At 39.7% G+C, this 20,386-nt stretch overlaps 2 protein-coding genes across 2 annotated transcripts in view; one reads left to right on the top strand and one right to left on the bottom strand.

Annotated features, from left to right (window-relative positions):
• The window catches only part of REV3L (REV3 like, DNA directed polymerase zeta catalytic subunit), an 80,838-nt gene extending 79,141 nt beyond the window's left edge, over positions 1-1,697 (top strand). Inside the window, exon 32 of the mRNA XM_070733352.1 lies at positions 616-1,697. Within this exon, the coding sequence (XP_070589453.1) occupies positions 616-756 (141 nt within the window). The 3' untranslated portion in view covers positions 757-1,697. The remainder of the gene's footprint in view (positions 1-615) is intronic.
• A 7,213-nt stretch (positions 1,698-8,910) lies between these two features.
• Positions 8,911-19,229, bottom strand: MFSD4B (major facilitator superfamily domain containing 4B). Its single transcript, XM_070733353.1, has 4 exons — positions 18,809-19,229; positions 16,701-16,869; positions 13,127-13,243; positions 8,911-10,791 (listed from the first exon to the last, which is right to left on the bottom strand). The coding sequence occupies exons 1-4, from the start codon at positions 19,061-19,063 to the stop codon at positions 9,584-9,586; spliced, it is 1,749 nt and encodes a 582-aa protein (XP_070589454.1). The 5' UTR covers positions 19,064-19,229; the 3' UTR covers positions 8,911-9,583.
• Positions 19,230-20,386: the final 1,157 nt, after the last annotated feature.

Genomic DNA, 20,386 nt, shown 5'->3' with positions numbered 1-20,386 from the left:
ATGCATGAAATCAGAACCACCTTGTGTCAATCCTCAGAGGAGGAGTAGAGAGTGTAGTCGCGCATGCCCCCCAGTCCCAGGTATACAATACTTACAAGCTTTTTCCAAAATCAAGAAATAGAAACATGAAAAAATGTACAATTTCATGGATTGTCAGCATTTTGTTATGCCCCAGCTAAGAACGTAGCAAAATACAAAGTTTGTTCAAACTCATTTTACTCAATAACAGATTACTAATAACTGTCTTAGTAGAAGTCATCACCAAAATGGTCTCCTCTCAAACGGGATCTGCTATCAGCTGCACAGACTACTGGTCGGTTACAACACATTTTAACATTTTCTTCATTATTTTTGGTTGATCACATTACTGTTTGACATGCTTTAGGACCACTTGAGATGTTCCTGATCAATGGCCATCTTAGTTTTCACAGCCTCTTTTTATTTATTTTATTATTATTTATTTTCTCAGTGAGAGGCTGAGAAAATTTAAATGTCTTCTATCTGGTCTTGCGCATAATTAGTTTGAACAGAAATAGCCATATATTATCTTATGCTAGTTATGTATTATTTTCCAGTTAAGTATATTTTGCACTAATTAATTATATATTCCTCTAGATATGCAAGAATTGTACAAGTTGCTTTGATCGACAGATACCATGTGTTTCATTGAACTGTCCGGTGCTTTTCAAAGTCTCCAGAGTGAGCCGAGAATTATCTAAGGCACCATATCTTCGTCAACTACTTGATCAGTTTTAGATTGCCTAATGTTACAGGATTCCAGGTGCTATTTTTGTTTTCAATGTTTACCACTCTAAAACTGTCCTGCATGGTCTTTCAATTTCATCTTGTCCAGGATTTTCATACATTGTTGACGTGTTCTAAAAATAATGAATGTTTGTTCTAAGTAAATTAAAATACATTTGATAATCTGTTAATAATTCATTTTTAATGATGCCATTCTTTTGCCTTTTTAACATTGTTTATAATACAAATGTTGAAATAACTGTGTTAACATCTTGTAAAACCATTTCAGAATTAAAAAGAATTCCCTGTCGATTTTTGTAGTAATACTGAAAATCTTTGGGAAACTGCTATTGTGTTTTATTGAATTATCAGGATGTGCGTTACTGATATCTCATCAACTTTAAATTTTGACTGCAAAATATTTTGTAAATACACTTTTTTACTTTTCAAATAACTGATTAAAATAATGTGCAATGGATTTTATACAATTTTAAAGTTGATTGGGATATTTCTTCATTTTGCTTGATTCCAAGTAGACTTGTTGTTTTGATGAAACTGCAAACAGTAGTAAGTGTAGCATTTTTGAAACATTTTCTAAAATCACTGTCTTGCTTTGGCTATTAATGGGGGCATTGTGAGGAACTGTGCAAAGACATTTTTTGTTATAAAACTGTGGGACTGTTGCAATACTTTAAATTAAAAATCCATTTTTGCTTTTGTATAGACATTTCTATTGCTTCTAAATATGCTTAAATATTTCATTATGTACTGTACAGTTAAAATTTATTTGCCATCATAAGAAAATGTGTATTTAGAATATTTGTATAACTGTATAAAATAAGAAATTATGTGGTCACAGTACATTTTTTAATTGGAAATCATTTTGTTTTTAAAAATTATTGCAACCATAGTAATTTTAATAAAATCAAATAAATGTGCATTTTTAAATCTCATTGTAGTTGAACTGGAATATTTTAAACAAAGTTACTTAATTGACATGAATTGGAGTTCTCTTTAATGAATAGAAATTGCTTAGTATTGCTATTCAAAAAGTCTATAATTAATATATACAAAATACAAAGAGTATTTTGATCACCTCCTGAATTTTACTGAAGAATTTACTGAAAAAATATGGCCCTTAAAAATATATGAACAGGCAAATGCTATAGCTTACTGATCTTTGGAGGAGAAAAATGGCCACAGAAATAGCCAGATGATTCAAGCAACTACAGAGAATATAAAATCTCATGAGTTGCACCATAGAATTCTGTCAATAATTGTGTTTATATAATGGGGAAAAATATTAGTATCACATTTTTTTCAATATATTTTTTGCTCTGTAATATAAAAACCTTTTTTTTAAAGTGTTCATCCCAAACTAATCAGTCCAAGTGTCTTATGAAACAAATAGCTTTTAATTTGTTTTTTAAGGCCAAGAGGATTGAGACACTCTATACACCAGGAAAGCAATATATTTCAGTTGCGGGGGCAGACATAGATAATATCTAGCTTCTAGGAAAAGGGATGTGAGAGGGTCCCTAGTTCATTAGGTCTTGGTGCTTATTGTATCCGTTTGGTCAGGAAAGATAGTCCCAATACATATCCTGGAGTAACTGTAGGATTTTAAAGGTAATGACCAGTATGTTGAATTGGCTCTAGAACCAAATCACCAGTCAGAATAGAAAATGTAGCACAGTTGTCAAGACTGTTAAAGTGGATCTACCAGTAGGTAGGCAAGTTTCATATTATGGATTCATTACAACTTCACGATTGTTCCAAAATCTGACTGTGTAAAGTCTGCTTACATCTGATATGATTAATGCCTCAGTCACTTTTGTCAAAGCCTCCCAATCGAAAAACGCTTAAAAAGATACGCCAGCGAAAACTGATCATGGTCTCCACTTGATGCCATCTTTCATCTAACAAATGGTGCCTTGCCCCAATCAACAGCTTCTTTTAAAAGTTAACAGGGAAGAAAGCTGAGCCCTGTCAAACAACCCCAGCTACAATCATTCATTAACATTGCACAAGCAAGAATCAATCCATGCTTCATTCACAAGTGTTATAGCCAAGAAGAATATTAGAAAGAAATTCCTAAAGAGAGGCAAGCACTCATTGCTTTTCCTTTTGAAGGACTCTTGGGTCAACACATTCAGTTCCATATTTATATTGTAGCATCTAAAACTTTCTCCAGGCTACAAGCAAAACATGAATATTTGTAACTATCAGTATAGCAATTATTTTCTAAGCTTTGTCCTTGTAACTGCCTATTTATCCTGCACCAACTGTTCAATTATTACTTGCAGTCTTTCTCAGGGGCTTCCTGATAGCATTGTGAAGATGCAAAAAACAATAGTAAAACCCAAAGGTGCTTTTTAAAGAGACAAATGGAGTTTCTAGGTTTTTTTCTTTGTAGATGTTTTATTTCTCATCCAAGAAGCTTCTTCAACTCTGAATGAGATAAGCGAAGCATCTTCAAAGAAGGGGAAAAAAACCAGAAAGTCCAGTTGCCTCTTGAAAAAACACCCTTGGGACAACCATGACCTGAGAATCTGCATACACAATAGCAAAATACATTATAAATGGCGCAAAAAATCAAAACATCTCCAATAGGGCTTATTTCAGTATTATTCAACACTACCAACTGAAACTACCCACTTGGAAAGGAGAACCATTGCTAACCAATGCCTTCATTCTCTAATCCTTGAAAGCAGTTACAGAAAAAGTACCATCATTAGTGGTATCAAATATTCAGTGGCTGTCCTGCTCCTTGACCTGCAGACCTTTCAGCCATGCCACAGAGGCAGAGGGACAGGATCTGGCTCTTTACTGCTCCCTGTGATTCCTGAACTACAGAAGTAAAAATCACGCTACAGTCAATAAAGCGAAAATAGTTGCCTTCTGAATTTAAAAAAAATTATTTGTAACTAGCTAACCCAGCCACGCATTGCTGTGGCTCAGTCTGGCTAAGTGGAAAAGAAAGACATAAGAAAGTGCACATTTAAATTTTTGAACCCCCTGCTCGGAGTTCTTGGTTCAATCTAAGCTGATATTTGTACATCTTTCTCTCTCCCTCCCTCCCTGCCCCCCCCCCCAATTTAAGAGACTGGCTCAACCCATCTGCCAAAATACAATAAGATTGGCCTACCTTGCAGGGTTCTTGGTTCATCCAAGCATGAGTGGCAAATCCCAGTTTGCAGCCAAACCTGATCTCTTTATTTTCTGATGAGCCTTTCCTGTGCTGAGGCTTTCGTGTGCCAGTTGGTCAACATGGCAGTTGGTCAGCAGCCTGTGGCAGTTGATCAGCAGCCAATCAAAACATGCCTGCTATGTTTGTCACCAGTCTCCGTGCAAAGCAACTACCTGCCTTTTCACTAGCCAATCAAAACGCGCCTCCTATGGTTTTCACCAGGGAATTCTATGTTTTTGACCAGTTTTTACCTGTCACAGGTGCATTATCTATATAATATAGGGAAGTCATAAGGGCTGTTTTTATTTGGAATGCTGTGTCAAAATTTCAAAGCAATTGAAGTACCGGTACATTTTGAGATACACCTCCACTAACAAAGATACATTTATATTTTTATTAATATAGATTATTATTAATAATAATAATAACTTTCATCTAAAGCCAATAGCATGCTAAAATATTTTGACTATTGTTCTGCCGGGCTTCTTGACACGAGCCTCCAATGAAGTTCAAAGGTAGAAATTCAGACACACACAATTGTAAGTCAATAACACTGTTTTTATCGAAAGGAAAATACGAACCAAACACACTTTTAGTCAGTCAGAGTGCTCACCTTCAAAGCAACAGCCTTGAATGCTGTGAAGAAAAAATAAACAAACACAAAGCAGATAAGAAGCAGCTGTAAAGACGTCACAGCCACCCTCCTTCAAGAGTTCTCAAGTCTCAAATCTAACTATGGAATAGTCCAAACGTCCTGGAAACAGTTCAAATATTTCTAGTAGAATCCTGATTCAAAATACATTTGTTGAACGGATAAACTTCCACGCAAGAGGCAAGAACGCTGACAATTTAGCAGCAGCCCCATTAGCCTAATTACTCCCAGCCACAGGTGCTTTCCCTTATTTCCTGTAGTATTTCCGCAGTTGCTCTTTTCTTGACATTGCCCTGCGTCTGCGCACATCAATGAATGTCTCTCCCTCCGAATCCACTGATGACAATGATGATGAATCACTCACGGGACCACTCTCTAATGGGCTGCCTGTAATTACCTCTTCTGAGGATCCCATTTCACTTGCACTGTCTTCTACAGACGCTTCGCTGTCGGAAGCAAAACTGCCCTCTGACATTGGGAGGATTCACCTACATCCACCCCCAGAGTCCTTGGAGCTGGTCCAGAGCCAACCACAACAACTATATTGTGAAACACAAAGAAACAGTGTACCTTGTCCCTATGTGCCATGACAGAAAATTTTCCTATTTGAGAAGGAATTCTCAACAGGCCCTCTTCCTACGTTTATATTAGGTGGGCAGAATCAATTTGGCATTTTAGCTGCCGGCCACCAGCTTCACTTACAGCTCCAAGCTTTCCCCTTAAATCCTTTCAAGTAACATTTAAAAGCTCCACATCTCATGCTGATACCGATTCCAGTCCACCTGCCACTCCAATTTCTGTGACTCCTGCAAATATCTGTATGGACACACTACAAACATTTTTTTCTGGCATTTGCAAGTATGCAACAAGCACCAGCAAAATACTATGATGGAGAGCAAACTCATTCCAGTACATGTATTTTACATCACTGCTTTCTAATCTCTACATCAATGTCATGTCAATATTAGTAGACATAGAGTGGTGAATATATTAAAACTTTGGAAGACTATAAAATTGAACAGTTCAATAGGTATTACAACAGTGATTTCCTGATTGGCACCTTGCCTCTTGTAGAGTACCAGCTATCGTAATTAGTTCTTGTGTATCTTTCCTCTACAAATATATGTCATTTTAGAATCACATTTGTAAAGAGTAACACAATAACTTTTCTATTACTCATCACCCACAGTTGTCTCCATGGTTACTCAAGAGTAATCCCATTTTAATGTATTTTATTTTTCTTATTCTCTTAAAACCAATTATTTCCTTTGTTTTTTAAAAGCTTGCCTCTTTGTTGCTACTCTTCATGAAATAGTTTTTCTTGTCCTTCATAATAAAGTCTATATCGACTTCATAATAAAATCTATACAGTAGTCCCTCACCTATCGCTGGTGTTATGTTCCAGACCTGGCCGCGATAGGTGAAATCCGCGATGGGGAATTTATCGACTGATAGTACTTATTTAAGTATTTATATTGTAATTGTTTGGTAGTTTTCATTGTTTTAAGTGTTTATAAACCCTTCCCACACAGTATTTATTTTAGATACAGTATTTAAATACAGTACAGTATTTACAATTTTAGTTTTTTGTTGTTGTTTTTTTAAACCTGCCGATCGAATTCGGCGGGCTGTTTAAATCTGCCGAGCGGCTTCCTCAAAAACCCACGATGAAGTGAAGCCGCAGTAGGTGAAGTGCGGTATAGCGAGGGACTACTGTATTACATCTTCGTTGTTCCCCAATGCTTTCATCATCTTGTTTTCCCTGATACGATAGTTTATTTTGAAAGACGATTGAAACCTTTTTCACTTTTTAATGAAAAATCTAATACAGAATATTTGTAATTGATTCCATAATAAACAGATCTATTATTATTCAAGGAAAATAACATTTTCTAATTCCCCAGTAAATACACTATTTTTTATTAACAAATTATTGGAACACACAAGAAAAAAAATCCACCCAATAATTGCAATACTTAGAGCAAATAACATACTGTAGAATAGAACAAAGTATCAAAAGGTACAAGTCAAAGTGATTCATAGTTTTTTGTAGTATTAACTTTAGCAACTTTAACTTTAACATGCACACATCCAAAAAGATGTAATATACATACACTGTTGAGAGACATGATCTCCCCCAGTGACATTCAACAATAGGTAACACAACAGCCACTCATAGCCATCAGATTCCCTTGGTCTACTTTCCCCATAATTTAATCTGCACTCAAAATGCCCTCAAAATAACTTCAGTTGTGTTTATTGGTGCACAGAGAGAAGGCAGATTCCAACATCTCAAAAGTGTTTATTCCACGTGTATATAATATCCAGTAACGTCAGACAGCCTACTATAAAAGCTGCAGCAGTTGTAAATTATCTAGTAAGAATAAGAATCATTAAAATGATCATCATCACAACTCAATCATCATTTACAGTGGTTTAGAAATACAAAAATTTCATTTGAATCACATTTAGGGTTCATTTTACACTTACAAGCATCTAATTCAGACAAATATTCAAGTATCAGTGAATATGTTTTGATCAAGAACTTTTAAAAAAGGATCAAAATTTCAATATCGGTCATTTGAGAAGGGCGGTATAGAAATCTAATTAATAAAATAAATAAAATAAATTACAGTGGTACCTCTACTTACGAACACCTCTATGTACGAACTTTTCGAGATACGAACCGGGCTTCAAGATTTTTTTGCCTCTTCTCACGAACCATTTTCGACTTACGAACCCTCGCTTGTCTTTCAACTGCTGCTGCTGCTGCAAGCAGTGGCCAAAACAAGCGCTTTTAAATTTGGAGGCTCTGATGATCGCAAGGGAACTGGAGCCAGGCTTTGCCGTGCGGGGTTCTCCGCAGCCATCCCCGGATGGTGGGTGGATAAAGCAAGGCTAGCGGAGTGCTTGGAGAGGCAGCGAAAGAGTGCATGTTAAGGAAGGATGGAGAACGGAGTGCTTGGAGAGGCAGTGAAAGGGGGTGTGTGAAGGAAGAAAGGGGAGAGGCGGCTTGGAGAGACACACCTTTTCCCTGCCTCTCCAAGCACCCCCCTAGGCCTTGCTTCCTCCACCCGCCCCCATTCACTGCTCCTCCCCGCCCTCCGTTCGCCTCGCTTCTAAAGTTTGGGACTTTCCTAATTAATTAATTAATTAATTAATTAATTTGTTTATTTATTTATTTATTTATTTATTTATTAGATTTGTATGCCGCCCCTCTCCGAAGACTCGGATTTGCACTCATTATTCGCTTTTACATTGATTCCTATGGGAAGAATTGCTTCTTCTTACGAACTTTTCTACTTACGAACCTGGTCACCGAACGAATTAAGTTCCTAAGTAGAGGTACTACTGTATTTCTCCAACGCTAGCCATAATAAGACTACCAGAATAGTAAATACTGGTGCTGTAGAGATAATTGGCACCGATTTTTCTTTTCACAATAACAATATTTAATTTTTAAGAAATTCACTTTTTCAATTAGCCCCTCCAGCCTGATTACGGTATATCTAAATATTAGGGTTCTAAATTCCTTTAATCTTTACCCAACACAAAGATCCTGCTGATTGGGAATTATGAATGTTGCAGTCAAACACATATAGAAGGCACAAATTGGGAAAGCTGGCTTCAGTGCATATCACCAATTCTTGATAGATTTAAAATTTTCAATTATGGTTATGTCCACTATAGCTTAACACTTTGCTGAAAGTTGGTTTTTGAAAAATGCTATCCAATTTTTACTGATTTATACTTTATAATAGAACATTTCTGAGGGGAAGTTTCTTAGTTTTTAATTTTAAAACTGAATTACTCAAGAAATTACATGAACATATCAAGTACCACAGTGTTATGCTATTTAAATATAAGGTCACTTAATAGTGCGTCTGGGATGACAACAAACACACCTTTTTATTTTAAATTATAATTCCGTACTTGAAAATGCAGATAGAGAAAAACAACCCAGTTTACATTTTGAAATGATCAAATTTCTGGAACACAAATTCACCTTCCTGCAATGGACTACAAGATTTATTTCAGAAATCCCAAAGCAGCTATGGGATTCCTCTTGGTATTGCAGGTGATCTTTCTCCTGCTTTTTGAGCATGACCTGAGATTATACTGGATTGTTGCTAAACTCGATGGGCAATCTTAATTCCAGTTTATTCAGTTCACAGTTACCATAACTAATATATCGCTATAAATTCAAATCCGTTTCAGCAATTATTTCCATTATACAAAAGTGCTTCTGAGCAAAATTTTAAAATTGCTACTTTAACCATAACTCTGATCGTGTACTTATTTTTTATTTAAAAAATTATTATTATTTTTGTTTAATAGGATAGAATATATTTAGGATTCAATCTAAACACATAGAACTGTTGAGTTAGAAATGCAGAGGTCTTCAAGGATTTTCCAGATTTAACTTGTTTCCAGAGATGACCTCAATGAATTGAAGATTCTTATTCTTCAGCCTCTTGTAGGACAATACACAGATTATAAACATCATTTTATAAGCCACCAATGCATAGAACAGGAGTCCCAAAACCTTGGTCCATGACCCGGAACCAGACTGTGGCCCATTGATAATTGGGCTGCACAAGCAGTAGGCGAGTGTGTGCCTGCACAAAGCTGCATTGGTAGAAGTGGCACACACACAAAACCATTCCCTCCCATTTGCCATCCCCTCTAATCCGCCGATCCGGAAAGATTGGAGACCACTGAAAGTTGTTTGTTCATTCTAATTACAGTTTTCACACTTTCCTGAAAAAATATTAAAAGAAGAAATTTAGGAAACCTTCTACTTTGTCTTTCAGTCATTCTCACAGTTACACAAAAGGATTCCACTCCTTTCAGAAGTTACCGCTCCACTGAGACTTTAAAATAAAAAGGCCTCGCTTAGAATTCAGCAAACTTCCCACCAATAATGAAATAATATATGATCTTAAAGTTGAAATTCAGATATGTTTGGGGGGTTTTTTGCAGTACAATAAAACAACTTAATCATTCTTATTGGAACTCTTCCGTTTTGGGGATCTGACGGCAAGTACAGGAGAAGAATTAAATGACAAATTCTCTGAAGGAGGCTGGCTGGAGATGGTGGTAGTAAATTCTCCTTGGATCTTCTTAGAGGTCTCTACGACAGAGTTCTGGAGTGTGTCAGTCATCTCAATTATTTCAAAGTCTACTTCATTCCATTCTCTGATTTCATTATCCTCATCATCGTCGTCAGGATAAATGCTAGACAATAACGCTTCTTGAACTTCCCTGTCTCCAGCATCCTTCAATTTAACATCATCACCCGAAACCGCTAATTTACACATCACAGGGAACAGCACGGCTGTCATGACAGCTGCTCCCAATGCACTGTACATGAGCACTGGGAGAGTGGGAAAATATCCTTGAAGGAAGCCAACCGCCGCAGGAATACACATTTCTCCTAGAGCTGCACCCATGACAAACATGGCCGCAGATTTCCCTTGGATAGTGGTGTACTGCTCTATCCAAGATATGCCACTGGGAAAGATAGTAGCCATCGAGGCGCCATACACTGCGGAACCAACCCACAGAGCAACTGTGTGTACATTGAAGAGGACCAGGAAGAGGGACGACACGGTGGAGCCGACGATACTTATCAGGATCATAGATCCAGGATAAGAGCAGGCCGCAAAGCAGATGGACAGCCCTCTGCAAGCTGCAAAGCTTCCCCAAAAGAGAGAGTTCAACCCCGCTGCTTCCGTTTCGTTCATAATTCTTTTTGCGTAAGTAAAAATGTAGGAGCCATAGGTTACCTCTGCTCCAACGTACCAAAAGAAGAACACAGAAAGGAGGACTATGAGAGCATAGTGATATTTTGCGATTTGGTGTTTCTGCATGGGAAGTTTTGTTCTACCCCGAACAGGAACGCTCCTCAAATACAAAGTGAAGAAAAGCAACGCGACGAGCAAAAGGTAGGTGCCAATCACAGCATAAGACCATACAAAATTCCAGTTTAAATGAAGCTTGGGCAACAACGTAGCACCAGGAAGAGCTGACTGGTTATCAGTACTGCTACCCAGATGTATATGCAATTCAAGGGCAGAACCACCCAGTGCCATCTTCGCCAGGATGGGAGCTGCAAAAGCTCCCAGGGCAAAACTGAAATGCAAGGCCTGGATGTGAGGACCAGCTTCCGCTTGCCACGTGTCCAAAGCCAGAACATTCCCACCTGAAAGATAAAAGACTCCGGGTCAAATTTTCACATTAAAAAGTTTCACAGACTTACATGACATCTTCACCTAAGGTATGCCATTCCCTTCATATTCCAGCTTTCATCTTTGCAATTTTGTCGTCACGAAAGCAATGTTCTCCCTCGCTGTCTCATTTCTTTATCTTTATAGGTCATTCCTGTTTTCAACATTGTGAAATGACCACACAAACTCAACAGAGGAGAGGGAGTCATGTGATCCTCCAGATGTTGCTGGACTCCAAGTCTAACAGTCCAAATTAATGTAGACAGAAGTAACATGAACTGGAATCCCTGGAAGCCAAAGGTGTCTATTATTATGATGTACTGGGACTAAGGAGATCCAAAGTCAATTTTATCCTCAGCCATGGAAATTCAGTGGAAGAATTTGGGACTAGTTATTCTTTCTTAGTCCAACCTAGTTTCCAGGACTACTGCGGAGAAAAACTGAAGCTGCTCTAAGAAAAACAGAATTTAAATCTAACCAAAAGTAATAAAATAAGTTCCAAGTACATTGCCATTCTTAGAGAAGGGCTATCTCCTCTATAGGCTGTCTTCATCTTTTGATTTCTTTAAATTACTTTTTCTTATGGCTACACTTTCCTATGTATTATATTTCAGTGAAGCCCAGGTTAGGAATTGGCCATTTAAAATGTCAATTCCAATTTATTATATAAAAAAGAAAATAGAAATACAGTAGTCAATAATAAGAGTAGAAATACAGAAAGTGTAAATTGTAATGGAAAAGCTGTGAAAGTGGTTAGTTTTCTTTATGTTCTGTCGTATGTTTTTATATGTTGGTTTTTTATACATTGTTCTTCAAGAAAAAAATCAAATAGATTTTTTTTTTTTTTTAAAAAGTCAATTCCAACTCATTGCTAAGTTCCAAAATACAAATTAAAGCATCATGTCCATGTAAACATACCCAGCGAACAGAAGCCCACCACTTTTCAGGACAATTGGTTCTACTATGCTACTAAATTATTTCCAGCTTTCGGTTGGAATTTTCCTTCTTGTAATTTCAAAATAATATTCTGTATTCTGAACTCTGGAATACTAGAAAACAGCCCTTGATCTGCCAATTACTCTACCCTTCTGACATCTAAAAAGTATTATCATCTCCTCTCTCAGTCTTTCAAAGGATAAACATTCATAATTTCTTCAAAACTCTTCCTAAATACATTTGTTTATTTAAAACCTTAAATATGGTATTTAAAACTGGACACAATATAGAAACTAAAGGTCGTGTGCATATAGATTAAAGCAGAATTATTACCTTCTATGATGTATACCTCTGTTCATTTAATATCCAGGCTTAGCAGGATCAGACCAACTTAGACTACCAAAGAACTCTAGGATTGTATGTTATTTGGCAACAGCATCCATGAAAGAGTCCATTAGTCTTACTCTTTTCAACAACCTTTTGGCTTTCTCCCTTGCTCTCTGACTCTGTCCTGGTCTGAGTCATGTTTCCATGTCTCTACCATGGAACTATATATAGCAATTCTCTTGATCCCCACAGAAGAAACAACAATCTCATGTAACCGTCAGCCAGAACCAGAGATGGGCTGCTGCCGAAACACCTAATTGTGCACAATTCTGTGGCTCTGGAACACGAGTGCAGGATCGAGCACAATTATGCTTCCTGCACCTGTTCAGGTAGCAAAATTGCCCAAATGTACGTGCGTGCATCCCTGTGTGCAATTTTGCTACCTGCACAGGTGCAGGAAGCATAATTGTGCGTGATTCCGTACTCGCATTCCAGAACCGCAGAGATGTGCACAATTAGCCATTGCGGCAGCAGCTCACCACTGGCCAGAACATTACTGAAGTATTTAAAGCACCAATAATTGAAGGTTGGATTTATCAAATAGTTGAACTGTTTTTTCAGTCCACAGAATACCCTGCAACAACTGTACCACATCAACTGGGTTTGACAACATCCATATAGACAAAATTATACACATCACGTTCTTTTCAATGAACGCAGCTGCGTGTGAAGAAATCTTTCTATGTACTAATCAACCATCTTAGGGCTAAAGTACATACAATTCTCAACCTCTGAATGTGTACCCACCCCAGTCCACACCCAAAAGAGCATGCAAACATGAAAAGGCAAATACAACCAAGTAGTGAAATTTACTTTGGCCTTTGGTCAAGTAAGGAAATTTGCAGGTTCAACTGTTTTGTGCACGTGATACACACTTAGCAATGTATTAGGAACACATACTTTATTATAAAGGAATACAACACAGTGAATGATCCCAACCTGATAGAAGGACAAAATAGATCATATGTGTAAAAGTTCTCTTTTTACCTGTATCCAGAATTCCCATTGCAAAACCAATGACGGACATTACAGTTGTTAACAAGATGGCTTTCTTACACCATGGAATGGCATATAGACCTGCTGTGGTACCCAGCATCGATAGACCTATAAATATGATTTAAAATTTTCAAACAGAACATTTTAAAAATTAAAATTAATATTTCATTTTAAACCTAGAAATTCAAAGCCAGAAAATATTTTATTTCTTTTTAGAATTACCAGTATTATTATATAGTGAAGAAATGTAGCTTATTTAATGTTGCATTCTTATATCAAATGTAAGTCAAGTGTAAAGCTGCAATCATAAGCATTTATTATTTGGACTAATGCTACTGATCTCTATGGGGCTTTCTTCTGAATAGTATATTTTGGATTGTCTTATAAGTTTCCAGAAGAAAGCCTTGCTTTCTAGTTTAGAAATACAGTGATACCTCGTCTTACAAACGCCTCATCATACAAACTTTTCGAGATACAAACCCGGGGTTTAAGGGTTTTTTGCCTCTTCTTACAAACTATTTTCACCTTACAAACCCACCGCCGCCCCTGGGATGCCCAGCCTCCAGACTTCCGTTGCCAGCGAAGCACCCGTTCTTGCGCTGCTGGGATTCCCCTGCTGGGATTCCCCTGCAGCATCGCAAAAACACAGAAGTCCGGAGGTAGGGTTTCCTATGGAGGGGAACCTCAAGGGAATCCCAGCAGTGCAAAAACGGGCACTTCGGCTGGCAAAAGGGGTGAATCTTGGGCTTGCATGCATTAATCGCTTTTCCATTGATTCCTATGGGAAACATTGTTTCGTCTTACAAACTTTTCACCTTAAGAACCTCGTCCCGGAACCAATTAAGTTTGTAAGACAAGGTATCACTGTACTGCAGCATAGAAAACAATTTGCTTTATCAATTTAAAATTGCTTATCATCCTTCCCCAAACCTTGACGACTTAAAAGTTCTGAAGAATTCATTTGTATGCTGTCTGTTCCTGACATTGTTAAGTGGCTAACAACCACACGCTTCATAAAATAACCACTCTGACAACTACATCAATAAACCTACCCCAAATTAAATTTAAAAACCCACCGTAAGAGATAAAACAAAGTATATGACGTCATGTGACTGCCATTACATGCAAATTCTTAACATACTTTCCTCCTAGGCTACCTGGAAAAGCCATGGAAGGCTTTATCTGTTCTCCAAAACCCAGGAGAGAGGGAACTGACCAGATCCAAGACATAATAGCAGCAATTGCAAATACCTGTTTCCTAGGCAACTTTAGATGCCATTCTTAAACAGATGAGACCTGGACAGAAATTATTTCATCTGAGTGGATGGGCAGATAAACATGGAGGAGGTGGTCCCTCCCAGGGGCGGGTTCCATTTACCTACATCATCACGTTTCATGCGTGCGCCCGCTTGCTACATGCGCGTGTCCCCTCACACGATTTTGCTCCTGCGTATGCACGGAAAGCAAAAAATCACAGTAATCGCGAGCGGGTGTGATTTTGGAGAATGCCAAAATCTCATATGTGTGTCCCCTTGCAAGATTTTGCTTCTGAGCATGTGCAGGAAGCAAAAAAAGTCAAACATTTGAAAAAAAGATGGTGCCACACAACGGACTGGTGAAGATGGCATCAGAGCCGTTGCACACAAATTGTGCGATCGGTGGGCAACTACCAGAATGACACTCCCTACCGCACCAGTAGGAATCTACCACCAATAATCGAGACTAGAGCCATGAAACTTTAAAGGTGACCTTCAACTCCGTCCTGAAGCCATCTGGCAACCAATGCATCCCCCAAAGCAGTGGCATCACCCAAATATAATGAGAAATACTCAGCCCGGACCCGCCTGCCATGTTTTAGACTAGCTGTCACATCCAAACGCTTTTCAAAGGTAGTCCCCTGTGTCACGCTGAAAAATTGCCAGCCCCAGAGACATTTAGTAATTAAAGAGTTAACTGTGTGTGTGCCTTACTAAGATCCTCCTATTGTGATGTAATATCCTGCCAAATCTAACATCACTTCCTTCTTCTTCATTCTAAAACTCCATTCTCTTTTCTATCCTCCATCATGTGAAGATGTATTTTATGTTGTCCCTCGAGACATGTTTTATTTTCTGTTTTATAATAAAGAAATCTTGTTTTTAACAAATGATTAAAGGCTTCTATCTATTGCCTCCATGGGGTTAATATCTTAACGGACTTTAATCACTTACAAACCGCGACACCATGTACAGCCTGTTACAGTAATTGAAACAGGAGATAAACAAGGTTTCCTGTTTCAGGAATGGTGCACAAAATGGAGCTCTGGAAAAGCCAATTCCAAATACAACTGGAAGCCTCTAGATTGCAAAAGGAAGTCTTCCATAGAAATTAGGAAGCTATTCTCACAGAGAAATACCACTAAACTTACATGACAAGTCCTTGGTATTTCTATGAGATAGATCTTTATATGTAATGTATTTAAAAGTTCTAAAACCCATTTGTTACTAAAGAATTGTTATTCTGAAACCACCCAAAAGGTTTGAGGACTCTTGAGCAAGTGAGATTAAAAAGAGCCTGAAGTAATGTTCTAAATAACTAATGCAAATAAGGAAGCTATCAATAAAAAAAACACTTCCTTGATCATGTTAAGGGAATGACTTTTCTAGTAGACGGGACTGCTGAACAGGAAATATCAGAATATTTCAGTTCTCTATGCTCCTTATTTTGATATAAGTTGCTTTTTAATTACAGCATAAAGTCACTGGCCCAAAACTATAAGAATTCAGTCCTGATAGTTTTCCAAAGAATACAGCATATTACAGGGGATGCAGGGATTTTGTTTTTTGAGGCTTTCCAATGCAAAAAATGGGATGCAGTAGACATTTGACTAAATACAGCTAAAGTCCAGAGCAAAAAATAGCCCGATTTATTGATGGTGGAAAGCAGTCAGAATATTAAATTCTGAACATTACATTTTAGGATGACCACCAACTAGGGCAGAAGGAGAAATTTATGAGTTGATAGAATCTACTCTTCTGAAGGTTTTGGCAAAGAATTGAACTACATGATTCCAAGGTCCCCTTCCAATAATTTTGTTCATCCCTGTAATAAGTACACATTTAGACAAAGTTAAAATAAATTCAGGAAAAGATTAGAGGAAAAGAACTGATACAATTACTATCCCATTTCTGATCAGTTAAGTAGAGAGATTTTCAACTTTGTATATTGCCTTTGTCTAATTCTCATTATAAGAGTTGTGGTGGTGCAGTGATTATAGTGCAGTACTACTTATACTGATCATCAGCTGCCAGCAGTTCAGATCTCACCAGCTCAAGATTGACTCACACTTTCATTCTTCCGAGGTGGGTAAAATGAGGACCCAGATTGTTGAGGACGATATGCTGACTCTGTAAAACACTTACTGTAAAGCACTATGAAGCGGTATATAAGTGTTAGTGCTATTGCTATAGCGTAATACAGTATATCCACAAACACAATTACTACTACCTTAGGGATAGATACTTAACACCTCTTCTACCATAAGGTCAACAATCTATATTATTCATATTCATTTTCATCCACTTACCCAAAAGTAACTTGGAGTTCATGCAGTCAAAAAGTATTCCGCCAATTAGAGAACCAGCAAAGTATCCCATTGAGCGTCCCACGAAGATATATGAAATTTGACTGACATTTTTGTTCACATTTTCAGCCAAGTCTTGAAATGTTGGTCCTAGAATAGCAATAGCCATCCCCTAAAAATAAATAAAATCAATAGAAAATAAATATAGCTGTTCTTAATAATGACCACAGCGTTCACAAAGTGCTTTTGAGCCAGATACTGTCCCTCATCCCAACTTAGATGGTTATTGCCAAAATGAAACTGGAGGACCTACCAGGCACCCTACATTAAATTTCAAGAGCAAGAGCGAAATGTAAACATTCAATGTCATGTCATGGTTATGGTTGTCACTGTCAGCATTAAACTGACAGTGTTGTACAGGTAGTCCTCAACTTACAACAATTCGTTTACTGACAGTTCGAAGTTACATCACTGAAACGAGTGACGCATGACCATTTTTCACACTTACGACTGACTGTTGGCAGCATCCCCTGTGGCCATGGTCCTATGATTTACGTTCAGATGTTTGGCAACTAGCCTATATTTATGACAGTAACAGTGCCCTGGGGGGGTCATCGGATGCCACCTTTTGTGACATTCTGACAACCAAAGACAATGGGGAAAGCCGGATACACTTAACAACGGCATTGCTAACTGAAGCACTTGCAGCAATATGCTCGACAAATGTGGCAAGAAAAATGGTAAAACAGTGAAAGCCCCTCAACGAACATCTCACTTAGTGACATACAGTAGTGGGTTGCTACCAATATGGTGGAGGATGACGCATTGGTAGCAGCTGCAAGATTGCACAATTTACATGTGGCCGCTATGGTGCCAATCCTATAGGTGCTGCCATCCTTTTTCTATATTTTTGCTTCATGCACATGCACAGAAGCAGGACACGCACAAGAGATTTTAGTGATTTTTTTGCTTCTGCGCACAGGCAAAAAAAAATCACCGAAATCTCATGTGGGTCGCCTCACAAGATTTTAGCATTTTTGCTTCCTGTGCATGCGCAGTAGTAAAAACACACTTGGACGCATGTGCACAGCACATGCCAGTGGCGGGCAGCAACCGGTGCACCCAGGTACCTGGCTCCAGTAAGTCTCGTGTGCCCAGGTGTGCAACTCCAATAGGTCTAGAGCCATGCATGCGTGCAACCAGTGAGACGCCAGGGATTTTTGACATTTTTTTGCTTCTGCACATGCGTGGAAGTAAAGAAATAGGAGGAAATTACCCAAATCTCACTCACACAAAGATGTTCAGGCATTTGAAATTTGGGAGAAAATTGCCGAAATCTCATGTGAGTGTCCTCACACGAGCGACATTTGGCTGAAATTCACTTTTTTTAATTCCGCGCATGCGACAGTTTTTTCCCAAATCTTGCTTACGCAAGGGTGCTCATGTGAGATTTTGGTTGCTGTGTGTGCGCACGAGTGTGAGTTCCAGATGCGCATGAGTGTACACAGAGCGCACTGTGAGTGCCGGCGACTGGCGGCCCATCACTGGCACATTCGCACACGGAAGAGAACTGAAGCTGCGTTCGTAGTGTACCAGTAGTGGTGGTAATAGCAATCCGTCCCCGGCAACATACATTTTGTGCCTCAACCTTGGACTAGTAAGTCGAGGACACCCTGTATGTTAGGCTTGAAAACAAAAGCAGGCTGAAAGGTGAAGGGTCTCCATTTGTCCCAATTCCAGCAAGACACCATTTTATCTCTTAAGTCAGGGATAGGCAAAGTTGGCTCTTCTATGACTTGTGGACTTCAACTCCCAGAATTCCTGAGCCAACCACGCTAGCTCAGGAATTCTGGGAGTTGAAGTCCACGTGCCACAGAAAAGCCATCTTTGCCCGCCCCTGTCTTAAGGGAAAGGCAGCGAGAGAGAGAACCCCACCGCATCTCTCACCAGCGGGGCAACTCAAATCGGTCTGCCGCTCTTTCCACCCCGGAGTTCTTCCGCGGCTCCATGGAAGCCATAAAGAGCAAAGGCGACCTCGGGGTCGTCGGAAGGCGAAGCCGGCTGTCAACCTTGCGCGCTGCCCGCCTGCCTGTCCGTCTCGCCTCCCTTACCAGGCCAAGGAAACCGGCGCAAAGGGCAGCCGAAATGCACCACTTCAGCGCCCGCCGGGAAGCCGCCACAGCCGTCTGCTTTCCCACGCCGCCGCCACCTGCTCGGCTTCTTCGGCCGCTGCCCTCGGCCACCTTCACGACCGACGGCAGGGCAAGCGGCGCCGAGCTTCCAGGCGGCAACTCTCCGGCGGCCATATCCTCTCCCTCTTCTTCCAACCGGGCAAAGCGGACCTGCTTCTTCGCACCCCCCGCCATAGCTCTACAGGGGTCGAGGGCCGCCGCCGCCGCCAAACCGGACAGGCCACACGTGACTGACTAATCCCGGAGCCGGCGGCATCTTGGAGGCAAAAGGGAGCGCCTTCCCCTTAAGGACCACAATTCCCAGAAAGCACCGGAAAGCCAGCTGTTTACGGTGCGGAGGCATGTCGCTGCAAAAACAAACGCCTCCCTTTAAACGCCGGGAGGTCGACGAATGCTCCCATTGGTTAACTTCAGCCAAATTAATTCGCCTCTCAGGTTATTGGCGTGACCGACGCCCAATGAAGCGAAGAGGGTGTGCCATGACGTAAGGTTTTTTTTTTTCTCCCTCCACTCTTCCATACACACACCCTCTTGCTAGAGGGTTGAAAGTGACGTTTGCCAAATCATCTGGGAAAGAGAGGCTACGAGACGGGGGCGGCTTTAAGACTTGTGAATTTCAATTCCCAGAATTCCTCAGCCATCTTGTGGACTTCAACTCCCCAGCAAAGCCGGCTGAGGAATTCTGGGAGTTGAAGTCCACAAGTCTTAAAGCTGCCAAGGTTGGAGACCCCTTGTATTAGAGCACTGAGGAAGGAATATAGTTACAGGAAAATATTATCATCTCTTGGTGGTCTCCTTTTGTTTTCTACATCGTAGAGGAGCTGCTATTGCTCCTGCCTTTCATCACGAAACGACCAAAAAAAGGATATTAAAAAGGTGCCTATATACAAACAGAGGGGGAGGGGGTGGCAAACGAAAGGACAAGTGGACGAGTACTGAATGGACTAGATCAGTGTTTCCCAACCGTGGCCACTTGAAGGTATCTGGACTTCAACTCCCAGAATTCCCCAGCGAGCATTGGTTGGCTGGGGAATTCTGGGAGTTGAAGTCCAAATATCTTCAAGTGGCCAAGGTTGGAAAACACTGGACTAGATGACCTCCACGGTCCCTTCCAACTCTATTATCCTGAGTAAGACTCGGGTTCTTGTAAGGAAAAAAAGCAAATCCCAGCTGCACACGAGGGATGAACTGGGTAAGCTGCTTGCAGGAAAGCCCACAGCTGTTGATGTTGACGGTCGGTTAAAAGTGCTCTTGGTTGATATAATAACTGACGACACGTATCTGGTTGTCAAGAGTTACAAGCAAATCTCATTTCCCGGATTAAAGAAAAAAACCTGAAAGGGAAAGTATGTTACGGCGCGAGTTGAGGTCTGCCACGTGTAGGGGATAAGAGGATGAACGTCCGAAGCGGGAACTCGGATTTTGCGGCCGCTGATCTAAAGAGCGGTCCGTCCGTGGGACGAAGGTCAGCCAGACTTTGGATCCAGGGAGGATGAA

The sequence above is a fragment of the Erythrolamprus reginae genome, chromosome 1 (assembly GCF_031021105.1).
Source record: "Erythrolamprus reginae isolate rEryReg1 chromosome 1, rEryReg1.hap1, whole genome shotgun sequence".
In the NCBI taxonomy this organism is placed as follows: domain Eukaryota; kingdom Metazoa; phylum Chordata; class Lepidosauria; order Squamata; family Dipsadidae; genus Erythrolamprus; species Erythrolamprus reginae.
This window is presented reverse-complemented; position numbering and strand designations above follow the sequence as displayed.

Coding starts and splice junctions, on each gene's coding strand:
- MFSD4B (XM_070733353.1), bottom strand. CDS start 19,063: ATGGCGGGGGGTGCGAAGAAGCAGGTCCGCTTTGCCCGGTTGGAAGAA. Junction 16,870..18,808: donor GCGCCGGTTTCCTTGGCCTG/GTAAGGGAGGCG, acceptor ATTTATTTTTAG/GGGATGGCTATTGCTATTCT. Junction 10,792..13,126: donor AATGGGAATTCTGGATACAG/GTAAAAAGAGAA, acceptor TTTATCTTTCAG/GTGGGAATGTTCTGGCTTTG.